The sequence below is a fragment of the Aquila chrysaetos genome, chromosome 20 (genome assembly GCF_900496995.4).
Source record: "Aquila chrysaetos chrysaetos chromosome 20, bAquChr1.4, whole genome shotgun sequence".
Taxonomy (NCBI): Eukaryota; Metazoa; Chordata; class Aves; order Accipitriformes; family Accipitridae; genus Aquila; species Aquila chrysaetos.
This window is the reverse complement of record NC_044023.1, coordinates 8,078,653-8,091,041: the sequence shown is the minus strand read 5'-3', so window position 1 is coordinate 8,091,041 and position 12,389 is coordinate 8,078,653. Positions and strand designations below refer to the sequence as shown.

The 12,389-nt window shown below is 68.4% G+C and overlaps 3 protein-coding genes across 5 annotated transcripts; 1 reads left to right on the top strand and 2 right to left on the bottom strand.

Moving 5' to 3' along the window:
- Window positions 1-532: 532 nt before the first annotated feature.
- On the bottom strand, window positions 533-6,476 carry PCBP4 (poly(rC) binding protein 4). Of its 2 annotated transcripts, XM_030043873.2 has the most exons (13): window positions 6,363-6,476; window positions 4,596-4,711; window positions 4,239-4,262; window positions 4,128-4,160; window positions 3,742-3,858; window positions 3,522-3,650; window positions 3,154-3,282; window positions 2,821-2,895; window positions 2,576-2,620; window positions 2,311-2,386; window positions 1,868-1,920; window positions 1,244-1,413; window positions 533-891 (listed from the first exon to the last, which is right to left on the bottom strand). In XM_030043873.2, the coding sequence occupies exons 2-13, from the start codon at window positions 4,689-4,691 to the stop codon at window positions 576-578; spliced, it is 1,263 nt and encodes a 420-aa protein (XP_029899733.1). In that variant the 5' UTR covers window positions 4,692-4,711; window positions 6,363-6,476; the 3' UTR covers window positions 533-575. The 2 variants fall into 2 exon arrangements, with proteins under 2 accessions (XP_029899733.1, XP_029899734.1); XM_030043874.2 differs by lacking the exon at window positions 2,821-2,895.
- On the top strand, window positions 4,719-12,172 carry LOC115353855 (protein ABHD14A-like). 2 transcript variants are annotated; one of them, XM_030043880.2, is made up of 4 exons: window positions 4,719-5,609; window positions 10,821-10,936; window positions 11,281-11,516; window positions 11,787-12,172. In XM_030043880.2, the coding sequence occupies exons 1-4, from the start codon at window positions 5,527-5,529 to the stop codon at window positions 11,967-11,969; spliced, it is 618 nt and encodes a 205-aa protein (XP_029899740.1). In that variant the 5' UTR covers window positions 4,719-5,526; the 3' UTR covers window positions 11,970-12,172. The 2 variants fall into 2 exon arrangements, with proteins under 2 accessions (XP_029899740.1, XP_029899739.1); XM_030043879.2 differs by lacking the exon at window positions 4,719-5,609 and adding an exon at window positions 9,911-10,681.
- LOC115353856 (protein ABHD14B-like) lies at window positions 7,770-9,661 on the bottom strand. The gene is made up of 4 exons (XM_030043881.2): window positions 9,438-9,661; window positions 8,909-9,269; window positions 8,492-8,733; window positions 7,770-8,144 (listed from the first exon to the last, which is right to left on the bottom strand). The coding sequence occupies exons 2-4, from the start codon at window positions 9,114-9,116 to the stop codon at window positions 7,962-7,964; spliced, it is 633 nt and encodes a 210-aa protein (XP_029899741.1). The 5' UTR covers window positions 9,117-9,269; window positions 9,438-9,661; the 3' UTR covers window positions 7,770-7,961.
- Window positions 12,173-12,389: the final 217 nt, after the last annotated feature.

The window sequence follows — 12,389 nt, the reverse complement described above, 5'->3', positions numbered from 1 at the left end:
AGGAAAAAATATAGACTTATATATACAGCATTTCCAAGCCAGCAGGGACCGGCTCTTGGAGGGGGTTGCTGGGAGGCGATTGCCCCAGCGTGGCCCGGGGAGGGCCCCCCACCAGAGCCAGGGGAAGGGGGACCCCCAGAGAGGCCAGGCAGCTCCTCATCCAGCGGGACCCGGCTTTTGGGTGCCAGCCGGAGGGTGAGCAGGAGCGGGACGGCAGGGTGGGCAGGGCGAGGGGCAGGAGGTGGAGGTCCCACCCCTGCACAGGGCACTGGGAGAAGGGACCCCGGGCCGGCAGGGACAGCCCCCCCACCCAATACCAGGGCACATGGTCCCTGTGCAGCAAAATCGGGGAGGGGGGCACAGCGCTGCCAGACGGGCAGCAGGCAGCGGAGCAGCCCTTTCCTCCAGCGGGTATCGCCGCCGGGAAGACCCTTCCCCTCCCTGGGATGGGGGGCAAGGGGGTCCACCCCAGGCATGGGATGCCTGGCAGGGGCTGAGGGACAGGGTGGGTGGCGGGAAGGTGTCCTTGGCACCGGGTGGCACCCCAGACACCCTCGCCCAGCCGCCAGCGGGGCTCAGTAGGGTGAGAACTTCTGCCGGTCAGCTTTCTTGGTGCCGTTGGCCGCCGAGATCTTGGTCGTGTAGGTGGCGGTGCCGCCGTTGGGACCCGCCACAGAGGACGGGGACAGGGCCAGGAAGGACACCGGCTTCAGACCGATGAAGTTGGAGAGGGAGATGGTGTAGGGGGTGCCCAGCAGGGCCGGGGGGGCCGGGGCGACGGCGGGCAGCGCCGCACCAGAGCCCGGGGTGAGGGGCTGGGAGAAGCCCACGCCGAGGTCCATGGAGCCAGGGCCCGGCGGCGCCTGGGAGGTAGATTTGGCCGTCTCTAAGCTGGGGAAGTGAGCGAGAAGGACGGGGTGGTGAGGACCACAGTGACAGAGTGGGTCCCCCGCCCCAACCTGACCATCGTAGGGTTCAGAGACCATGCACCCCATTCCTTGTGGCGCAGGTCTCCATGGCACATCCTGGGCATCCTGCTGGGGAGGGCTTAAAAAGCTGGGGCTCAAACCCAGTGGGGTCTTAGGTCCTGCACCCACCATCTCAGGATGTCAAAGCACCACTCAGCTCATAATTTGAGAGGATGCTGGGGTGCGGGTGTCCCCCAAAAGCTGCTTTGGGGTGCTGGGGAGGTGCCCACCCCTCGCTAGCAGCCGGCATGTGTCCCCACCAGGCTGGCACCTACCAGGCTGTGATGAGGTACTGAGCCAGGGTGATGCTGACAGGGGACCCCGTGATGGTCACGTGCCGCTCGCTAGAGCCCTCGGTCTGGTTCCCGATCTTGATGTGGGCACCCGACATCTGCCGGATCTCGCTGATCTTGCTGCCATGCCGACCGATGATGCAGCCGATGAGCTGGAGGGGCAGGGACCAGGGTGAGCTGGGAGCAGCTGGAGGAGCCACACCGAGCAGGAGGCTCCCAGGGGCTCACCCAGCCACCCTTTATGCCTGGGAGGATTGGGGAAACTGAGGCAGGCACCAGGAGGGCAGGGCGCTGCTTTCCTTGGGCAGACCCTGCTTTTTGGTTTCACTCAAGCCCCCCCTGGCTGGTATCACTGGACTGCTACATCCCAAGGCTCTTCCTCGGTGTTGGCCAAGTCCTTTCACCCCTTCCGTGCCTCAGTTTCCCTTTTTCTTCCAGATGCTTTTGCCCCAGCAGCCCCTCCTGCTCCTGAGCTCTGGTTGCCGAGGCAGAGCCTCCCCTGTGCGGGGTGGTGGGTGCTGGCCCCTGCAAAGTGGCTGTGGGGTGGGACACGTGGGTGGGGGCAAGCTGTGGTCTCCCTCGCCATCCCTGGGACCCACAACGTACGTCATTGGGCACCAGGAACTCCTGGGAGCTGCTCTGGGAACTGGTGTCCAGGCCTGGAGGGAGAGACAGAGATGTTAGCAGTGGGGGGGGTGGGTCTCCAGCAGCTCCATGCCCCCACCCCAGACCCGTGCTGGGGCAGTCAGTGGCCCTGGGGACAAACCTGAAGGATCCCTGGGGAGAGGCAGGGAGGATCGAGCATAGGCACCAGTGGCAATTCAGTGCCGGTGCTCCCCCACTGCAGGGTTGGGGGGCTCTGGTGGGTGCAGGGACCCCAGGAAATCAAGGACAGGGTCGTTCAGGGGAGCAGGTAGCCATGCTAGGGTGGCTGGGACCGGAGAGGGTGCAGGGGATGGAGACCCCCTCATGGGGTCCAGGTGGCCTGGTGGGTCAGGAGGGGCACGCCACACCCCCAGCCCTGGGGGGGGGACACGGGAGATGCTCACCTGGCACCATGGAGGGCGCGTGGCCCAGGGAGGCGAAGGGGAGCGTGTGCCCTGACAGCTGCTGCAGTTTCGTCACCTGCCCAGGCAGCGGGAAGAGGAGGAAGAAGGCATTAGGGGTGACAGCAGAGGGTCCCCTGTCCCCTCCTGGAGCCGGACACTGGCACCCAGCGCCTCCCAGGACAGGCATCCCCAGCAGCGCCCATCCCAGTGGGCACAGACCCAGTGCCCACAGGAGCCGGGGTGGGCTGCCAAGGGACAGACTCACCTCCGTGGGAGAGACCCCGCTGTACTGGCCCTGCATGGAGAAGCCCTGAGGGGGGAAGGAAGGGGCATCGGTGGGGGGCCAGGTGGGGATCCCTGCCTCAGGCTACCCCGCTGGGGCAGGGAGGCCACCCCGAGCCCACCAGAGTCACCCCTCACCAGCAGAGGCTGGGACACCCGGCCACCCTCACCAGCAGAGGCTGGGACACCCGGCCACCCCATGCCCCCGAGGGGGCTGCGGCCCCTTACCTGGTTGGCAGAGAGCAGGATGGTGCCCAGGGAGAGGCCAGGGTGGTAGGGGATGGTGGCCCCCTTCGGAGGCGACTGGAGAGGGAGGGAAGGAGGTGGAGGGGATGAGAGATGAGGTCGAATGCCCCCGCAGCCCCCTGGACCCCCTCTGCCCCCCATGCCCCCAACAAGCTGGGCATGGACCCCAGCACCGCCAAGGCAGGGTGCTCTTATGGGCTTCAGCAAGAGGGGACGGACCCCAGTGCCCAGATCCAGGTGGGTACAGGGAGCCCTGAGGAGGGAGGGGCAGGTAGCGCGTGCCTCCCCAGGCTGGGTGCGGGGCTCGGCAGGTACCTCCAGGATGACAGCGCAGATCTGCCTCACGCACTGGATGATGGTGTCCGGCACCCCCGAGACAGTGACAGCTCGTTCGGTGGAGTTGGGCAGCAGGTCGCCGGCCACCTGCACCTGCGCCCCCGTGCTCTGGGGGTGGCAAAGGGAGATGCTGGGGTCCCTCAGCCACTGCCCCCCGGGTCTCAGCACCTCACACCTCGCCTGTCCCCTCCTGGGCCCCCAGGGACCTTTGCAGGACCCGCAAGTTGATGCTCCGCTCCTGCATCACTTCCCACAGCCCCTGCGGGATCGTGGCAGCCCCGGCGCCGAAGGGTCTGTACCCTCCAGGGGAAAAGGGGAGCCCGCACCCAGGGCACCCTCAGCCTCACCTCCCGGATCTCCCGGATCTTAGCTCCCGCCTTGCCGATGAGTGAGCCGCACTGGCTGGCCGGGATGACGAGGCGCAGTGTCACCGGTGCTCTGCCTACTGCTGCCCCATCGCTCCCCGCTCCCAGGTCCTGCGAGGGAGGGGGGATGCAGCGTTGGACCCCCAGGAGTCCACAGGCATAGGGGTACCTGGCAGGACTGGGGGGGGGGGTTGCTGCCTACCTCCTCCAACTTGAAAGCGATCATGGAGACGGCGCGGAAGACGGCGTCGGTGGAGCCGGTGATGGTGGTGATGCGCTCGGGGCAGGACCCCTCTGAGATGGTGATGCGTGCGCTGCTCTGGGGACGGTGTCACACCCCATCAGGGACACCGAAGGCCCTGAGCTCGATGTCCCCCCCCCCAGGGAAGGGCTCACTGGGGGTGGCCTCGATGCCTGCAGACCTGGGCTTTCCCCCTCCCACCTGCCCCAGGCAGCCTTCCCCGGGGTGCAGCCGTGTCTCCCCTGGGTCCACCTGGGAATGGGGGTGGCCAGGGCTCGGCACGTGGGAGTCACCAGGCGCAGGCAGGACAGACGGCAGGACCCGACAGCCCCCCCGCACACCCTTACCTGCTCTCGTATCCTCTTAACAGTCTCTCCTTTCTGCGGGGAGAGGAACAGGGCGGGTGGTCAGGTCCAGGGGAGCCCGGGGCTGGTGGTGCCCCAGACCCCAAATCTTACCTTGCCGATGATGCTGCCGATCTCCTGCAAAGGCAGAGATGAGGGTGGCCCCGTCAGCAGGCAGCTCCCTGCCTGCCACATCAGCTCCCTGCCTGCCTCCTCTGCCCACAGCCTGGCCAACGGGCAACAGGTGGGCCCTGCCCTGTGGCCACTGGGACACTGGGTGGCTTGCTGGTGACACTGGGGCATGGGAACGGGCCTCACCCTGGCTTAGGATGGGGGATGAAATCTTTCTGGGCATGCTGTTCCCAGGGGGGATTGGGAGTGCGGAGGAAAAACAGGGAGTGGCAAGGAGCTGGTGCTCCAGCATGGCCCCAGGCTCCAGGCATTGCTGATCCCCCCCCCCCCCCCCATTACCTTGCCATGCATAAGCATGCGGAGGGTCAGGGTGATGCTGAGCTCCGTCTCCTCGGGGCTGCTGCCCACGCCGCTGGCTCCGTCCGGCGATGCCATGGCGGGAGGGCGAGCTGAGCCTGTGGGACACAGCAGTCTCCAGAAAGGGGGGAGGCCCCAACTAACCCCCCCCTCCAAATCTGCAGCCTGAAAAGCACCTATGACTGGGAAGTGGGGAAACCGAGGCAGGGGCTGCACTGTGCCCTCCTCTGGTGGGGGAGGCTTGCACAACCCCGTGGTACCCCACTGGCATCCTGCACACCTTCTGGGAGCTCCCTAAAAGGGACCCGCTGCCGTGTGTCTGCCTGAGCCTGCAGGCAGCTGCCTTCAACCTGGCCCACACATGGCCCTGGGCTGGGGCTGGCACCGCACCTTCACAAAGCCGGGAGCTGGACGGATACTGGGGGGGGGAAGGGGAAAAGCGTGGGAAGGGATGGGGTTCGGTTTGCAGACGCTTGCTGGGGGACGGTGGCACACGGGGCGGGGGGAGCAGAGGTGGCCTGGGTGGTCTTGCAGGCTGTGCGAGCCTTCTTCTTCCTCCTCCTCCCTTCCCCCTGCCCATGCACAAAGCCCCGGGGGAAACTGAGGCAACCCCCCTGGGGGGGACCGCCAGCCCGACGCGAACCACAGCGCGATGCCCGACGCGCGATGTCGCTGCGTCCTGTGGCCCCCCCCCCGCCCCGAGCACCCCAGGGCCCCCCCCCGGACCCTGTGCCTGGGGGACGGGGGTGGCCGGGGCCCCGTGGTGCCAGCGCGGGGCTGGGAGGAGGACAATCGCCGTGTGTCCGGGCACGGGTGGGCGGCTGCAGCACCGCTGGCTCCCGGCAAGCCGGGCGATGCCAAGCGGCTTTGAAACAAAGCACCCGTGTTGGGGCTGGGGCCCGTGTCTGCGGGCATGGCGGGGGGGGGGGGGGGGGGGGCGGTTATTTTAGGTGCTGGCAGGACTTGCCACCGCTACGGCACATCTCCTGCATCAGGGTAATGGGGGGGGGGGGGGGGCAGGTTGGTCACCTCTGCATCTCCTAAGTGCTATGGCTTGCACCCTAGGGGTGGTTTGGATGCCCCCATCTTCACCACCACCCCCCCCCCCCCCCCCGGTTACCGGGGGCTGGAGAAAGCGGGAAAGGCCGGGGAAGGGGAATATTCCTGTTCCCGATGGAGGGGAGCCTGAAATGGGGGGGAGGAGGAGGGGAATGTACCCCCCCGTAACCCCCCCTCCCCGCAGCGTCCGAGCCGTGCATGTTGCCGGCAGGTGCAGGCAGCCCGCCCGGGTCCCCGTTCCCCCCGGGGGATGACCGGCAGCAGGGACCCGCCGGGGACAAAAGATCCCGCCGGGGAGAGAAGGACGAGGCTGGCGGTGGGGCAGGGGGGGAGGTGGCAGGGCCACGGGTGTCCCCCCCACTGCCACAGGCAATGGCGGGGGGGGGGGGGGGGAGAGGCGTCCGCGGGCAGGGGGGTGCTCCCCCCCAGGTGAGCCAGGCTGGCGGGGTCACCAAAGGCCCCGGTGATGGGCACAGGCCACCTGCCCCTGCTGGCGTCGGGACAGCCGGGAAGCCGGGCACCGCCCGTCCTTCGGGGCACCTTCGGGTGGCAAAGGGAGGTGACCGGGGGGGGGGGGGGGGACGACACAGGAGGAAGCCCCCACCCCGCCCCAGGGGAACCCTTTCTCCGCTCGCCCTCCCGGCCGCCCCAAGCCCCCCGGCCCCCGCGGGAGCGTGGCCTGGCGGGTACCTTTCCGTGCGCCTCGTCCCTCCGCCGCCGGCCACCCCGCTCAGTGCCACATTGTCCCCGGCGGCGCCCAGTGACACCCGGGGCAGGAACAATGAGCCGCTTGACAGGCCAGGGCCAGGCTGGCAGCCCCGGCCCCCACCCCGGTCCACGCCGGGGCCCCCCTCGCTCTTCCCCTCTCCCACATCCCTCCCTCCGGGATCCTATTACAGCGGATAAGAGACACTAAAAGGAACAATGCACCCTGGGTAAGGCCATCTGCCACCGCTGGGGACATTCCTGGCCCCCCCCCCCCCCCCCCCCTTTGGCTCACACATCGCCCCTCTTTGTAATTGCGGTTTTTTTTTTTTTTTTTTTTCCTGGAAGCCGATCAGCTGGCAGGGCTCGAGGGCTCAAGGACACCGGAGCGGGCAGGGACGGGGCGGCGGGCACCCCAGGGCCCGCTGGCACCCAGGGGTGCTGCTAGGGGGGAGCGCTTGGAGGGCTGAGGAGGCAGGAGGCACCCCAGTATGGGGGGGCCAGGGCTGCAAGAGGGGGTCTGAACCAGGTGGGGGGCAAGGGATGCTGCAGACAGGGGTCCTGCCTTACTGTCAGGGCAGGGACCAGCTCCTGCACCCCTAGCACTGCCCCATGGCCCCCCACATGGGCATCCTGCACCCACAGGCAAGTGACACCCCCCCCCCGTTACCTCCCCCACTAAATCCTCCTGGGCCCTGGCGTAAGCAGCTAAAGCCCAGGCAGGCTTGGGGAAGGGGGGGCATTGGGGGGGCACCCCGCTGCCGGCTCCATCTGTGCCCCCAAGTGCCCAGCGCAGCAGCACCAAAGGAGGGGGGGAGGCAGGTGGCAGGCAGGGGGTTTGTCCCCCCGTCTGTCCAGCCAGACGTGTGTCAGGCCTCCCTGCCCGCCCCCCCATCTGTTCATGGCAGCCACTCATTCGGTAAATCCCCCCCCCGCCTCCCTGGGGCGCTGGGCTGCTGTCGCGGGCAGGAGCCTGACGGGGCTGTCGGTTCCCTTTTAAGCCCCTGTGGATTACCCTGGGCTTGGCTGCACGCCAGGAGGGGTGGGAGGAGGAAGAGGAGGATGAAGAGGAGGCCGGCAGGCTGGGGTCATGGGTGCCACCACCCTGGGGGACCTACCTGTTCCTCAACATAGACTCAGGGCTCCCCGGGCACCCTCCAAGGCTCCCAGGGCTCCTGCCAGAAGTGATGGGAGGGCTCCAGCGGCCTCGCAGCTGGCATTCGCCCACCCACAGGGCAACGCTCCCCTAACGTCCCATCCCTCGGTGGCAGCACCTCCCCTGCTGTCACCCCCCAAAACGTACGCGGGTTGGCAGCCATGGAGGAGGTGGGGATCAGGGAAGGAGGCAGGAAGGGTGGAAAGAAGCAGGAGGAAGGTGGCAGGAAAGCGGTGGCAGATCTTGGGGTTTTATTTGGTCCCAAGGGAGGCGGTGATGCCGGCATGAGCTCGGCACGGCACAGCAGGGCTGGGTGGGGATGCCAGGCGAGCAGCTGGGTTGGTGCAAGGGTGTGTGTACAGGCGGAGGGGTGGGTGGGCTGGCCACGTCCCCCTGCCCCATGGGCCCCTCCACACGGCCCCTCCTGCTCACTCCAGCTGCTGCAGGAAGGCCAGGAGCCCGCAGTGCCACTCGTTGGGCTTGTCCAGGTAGCAGGCGTGTCCGGCACCCTGCAGCACCAGCACCCGGTGCTCCGGGAGGTGCCGCAGGTTGTTCAGGCTGGCTTGCCCCAGCTCCACATCCTGGTCCCCATACACAATCAGCGTGGGGGTCTGCAGAGGGGGAACACACCCTGAGCCCACCAACGGCACCCAGGTACCTGCTTCTCCTGGCCAGGGACACCCTGGGACCAGGATATGGAGGGGAGACACTTGCCCTTCTCCCCCACCCACCATGACAAGGGGAAAATGAGGCTCAGACTCCTGGGTCTCCCAATGTCCCCACTTTCCCTCCTGCTACCCCACTGTCACATTCCTTCACCATCATGTTCCCCTTTTCCAGTGGCAACGGGGTTTCTGGCCTGTTTGGTCTTTCCCTTGCCCAACCTCAGTGCCAGGGTTCCCTCCTCACCGTCCCCTCCCAGTTCCCCAACCTCCCTTGATCTCTCTCCAGGCCATACTTTGATCTGGGCATACTGCTCCGCTGTGAATTTCTCGGTGCAGATGGGCGCCACGGGCACATACGCCTTGAGCAGGTGGTTGTGCTGGAAGAGGAAGGGCAGGGAGTACATGCCGCTGAGCGACGGGCTGATCACCACAGCCGGACCCAGGCACAGAGCCTCCGAAACTGCTTTCAGGAAAGCTCCCGGCACTGGCTGGCCCACAGGTGCTGGGGCCACGGCATCCTTCGAGCGCCCCAGCCCTGAGCCATGGGAGACAAAAGTTGCCCCGTCACACTCTCTGCCGCCTCACAACCGGGAGAAGCCGGCACAGCAGGATGCCGGAGTTGCCATCCCGGCACCACGAACCCAAGCAGCTGTATCGGCTCCCCCCGGCCCCCACCCTGCTCCCGGGCTGTGCTCACCACCACCCCTTACCCGGCAGGTCGATAGCCACAGCTCGATAGCCATTTTCGGCCAGTGTGGCAAGCGTCCGCAGCTGAAGCCAGGTGTCGGAGGAGAAGCGAATGCCGTGCAGCAGCAGCACCGTCAGCTTTGGTGCCTGCTGAGCCGGCTGGGCTTGGCGGTAGAAGAGGGTTTGGCCTTCCACCGTGATGGTGCTCTCTGTGAGCTGTGGGGTGGCCATGCCTGGGCAGTCAGGAGAGCAGTTAGGAGGGGTTGAGAGGTGGAAACGGGCCCGGTGCAGCCTAGCGGAAAGGTCGGCCCCGGTGGGATGCCGGCGTCCCAGCGTTGAGGCCCAGCAGTGGCGGGAAGGAAGGCAGGCTGTGGTGTTGGGGTACTGGCATGGGGAAGGAGGGGGTTACACTGGCATCACCTTCTTTTTGGGGGGCACCGGCGGGGAGCCGGCCCCGGGCTGGGTGCGCGGGGCCGTTCGCTTGCGCCAGGCGGGCTCACGGTCCGCCCCTGCCTCAGTTTCCCCACCCAGCGCTGGGACGGCGGCCCTTACCTGCTCCTCCGCCCCCAGTGCCGGCCGCCGCTCGCCTCCCGCTCCCCGCCGCCCCACGGAGCTGGGGGTGCTGTGCCCCGGGTCCAAAGGCCGGCGGGGCGGGGTGGGGGGGAGCGGTGGCACCGCCTCACGGAGCGCAGGGCCCGGGGCGGCCCTCGGAACGACCGCCGCCCCGCCGAGCCGAGGTCTGCCGAGCCGGGCCGAGCGCAGCCGAGCTCCGCCGAACTCTAGCCGAGCTGAGCCGAGGGTAGCCGAGCTCCGCCGAGACTCACCGAGCCCTAGCCGAGCCGAGCGCAGCCGAGCTCCGCCGAGCCTCACCGAGCTCTAGCCGAGCCGAGCCGAGCGTAGCCGAGCTCCGCCGAGACTCACCGAGCCCTAGCGGAGCTGAGCCAAGCCTCACCGAGCTCTAGCCGAGTCGAGCCGAGCGCAGCCGAGCTCCGCCGAGGCCCACCGAGCTCTAGCCGAGCCGAGCCGAGCTCCGCCGAGACCCACCGAGCTCTAGCCGAGCCCTTGGCGAGCCCTAGCCGAGAGCTCTACCCGAGCTCTGCCGAGACCTTGTCGAACCGAGCCGAGCCCCGCCGAGGCCCGCCAAGTCCCCGCCGAGCCCCGCCAAGCCGGGGCTCCTCTCCCAGCACCGGCCGTTCTCTCCCGAGACCTCGGCCCCGGCCCGGTGGGGCCCTGCCGGGGGCTCGGTGCGGCGGGCAGGCCCCCGGCTGACAGCCCTCGGCGCCTTGCAGCACCGCGGCCTCCCGCCAGGCGGAGCCTGGGGCCGCGGGCGCGGCGCCGTGAGGGCCGGGGCCGGGGGGGCCGCATGTCCCGGCTGGAGCTGAGGGGCGGCGGGGCCGGCGGCCGGAGCCAGCGGCGGCTCGGGAGGCCGGGGCCGAGCGGGGCTGCCAGCGCCGGGCAAGGGGGGCGCAGGCCGGGCCGGAGCTGAGGAGAGAGCACCGCGGTCTGGGCCCTACCCCCCCCCCGCAGTGGTGGGGTTTGGGGCTTCCAGCCCCTCGCTGCCATTTTCCTTCTCCAGGGGGAGCGGAGATGCCGCTCGCCCGCAGCCGCCTGGGGCTGCTGCTCCTCGGGGCGCTCCTCACCTTCCTCCTCTACCTCCTGCACCCTGACGCGGGGAAGCGGGGCCGGCCGGCGGCCAACGCCACCGCACGGACGGGAATGGCTGCGGGAGAGCTCCCCGTCTTCTACAGGGAGGTTTCTGCAGGGCCCCAGGCCGGCGGCACTGCCAGCCCCGGGAGGTGGGTCAGCCCGCCGGCTCCTGTGGCAGAGGAAGGCGGGGGGGTGACAGGCCCTGGGGATCGGTCTCCCACCAGCCCTCATGGCTGCGGGTATGGCATCTTCCCTGAACCCCCTTCCCACCTGTCTTCCCCACCGCAGGCCCGATGTCCTGTTCCTGCACGGCCAGGCGTTCACCTCCAAGACGTGGGAGGCCTTGGGCACGCTGGCGCTGCTCGCCGGAGAAGGCTACCGTGCGGTCGCAATAGATCTGCCCGGTAGGACTATGGCACTGCGCTTAAGTTGATCCCTCTGGGCAGCTCCAGTCCCTCACCTCAGCCACTGCTGGGCTCTGGACCTCTTTAGGCAGCTACCAGTGGTCCTGGGGGCAGCGTGCCTGGGGTTTGGCTTTGCCCCGGGGCATCGACCTCCGTGGCCACCCAAACCCTTTGGCTGGGGTTGGCTCGGTCCAGCTGGGATGTGGCTGTGGCTGTACAACTGCCGGGGCTTGATCGGGTGCCCAATTTTTGCCAAGCCAGCTGAGCCTCGGGGCGAGAGACCATTGCAGGCTGCACAATCCCTCCTGCCCCGTGCCCACCCAGTGCCCTCTGCCCCATGCCAGGCTACGGGGATTCGCCCCCAGCGGAGATGGTGGCCACAGCACAGGGCCGGGTGGCTTTCCTGGACCGTGTCCTCCAGGAGCTGGGCATGCGGAGGCCCGTTCTCATCAGCCCCTCCATGAGCGGCCGCTTTGCCTTGCCCTTCCTCCTGGCGCAGGGGGACCAGCTGGCCGGCTTCGTGCCTATTGCGCCTGTGGGCACCAAGGACTACGCTGCTGAGCAGTACCACCGGGTCCAGGTGAGGTGGGTTGTGGGGCTCCTGGGGAGTCCCTGGGTGCTGGCGAGCCTTGCGGGCCAGCTGGCTGGAGGGTGGCATGGAGGGTGGCCCTGTTCTGGGGTGAGTGAGGGGGACCTGTGCCCCTCCCAGCTCATGGCGGGGGCTGGCACCTGCCTTCCCTCAGCTTTGCAGCCCCCGCGGTGATGGATGGAGGTGGGCACAGCCCAGGGAAGCGTGACGGCCATTTCCCCCTCTGACAACCGCTCTGGTTTTCTCTCTCCCCTTACCCAGACGCCCACCCTGATCCTGTACGGTGACCGTGATGCAAGCCTGGGCCCCCAGGCCCTGCAGAGCCTCCGGCACCTCCCCAGGCACCGCGTGGCCGTGGTGCCCGACGCCGGCCATGCCTGCTACCTGGACAAGCCGGAGGACTTCCACCGAGCCCTGCTGGGCTTCCTGCGCCAGCTGAAGTGAGCGCTGCCTCGTCCCCTCTGCCGAGCGGAGGACAGGGGTCCGGGGCGTCCCGTGAGACTGGGAGGCACAGGTGGCTGGCGTGAAGGGTGCTGTTCTCTTTTGGGGTGTCCCCAGGGTGGCAGGGGGGACGGGACTGAGGGTGTCCCTTGCTGGCAGGACAGGGTGTCATCTGTCACCAGGCCAATAAACTGATGCTGCTCTTGGTTTCTGCATGCGTCCCCAAGCGCCGCGGGGCTCTCCGGGGCTCCGGCCCCATCTCTCTGCCTCTAGCGTGGGGCAGGAGGGTGCCCGGCCCACCCCCTGCCTGCCTCCTGCCCACCTTCCCCTTGCCTTCTCCCCCAGCCCCGGCTTTCAGCCCATCCGGTGCCCCCCGTTCCTCCCCTGCCCGCTTCCTGCCCGCTGCCGGCTGCGGGGCGGGCC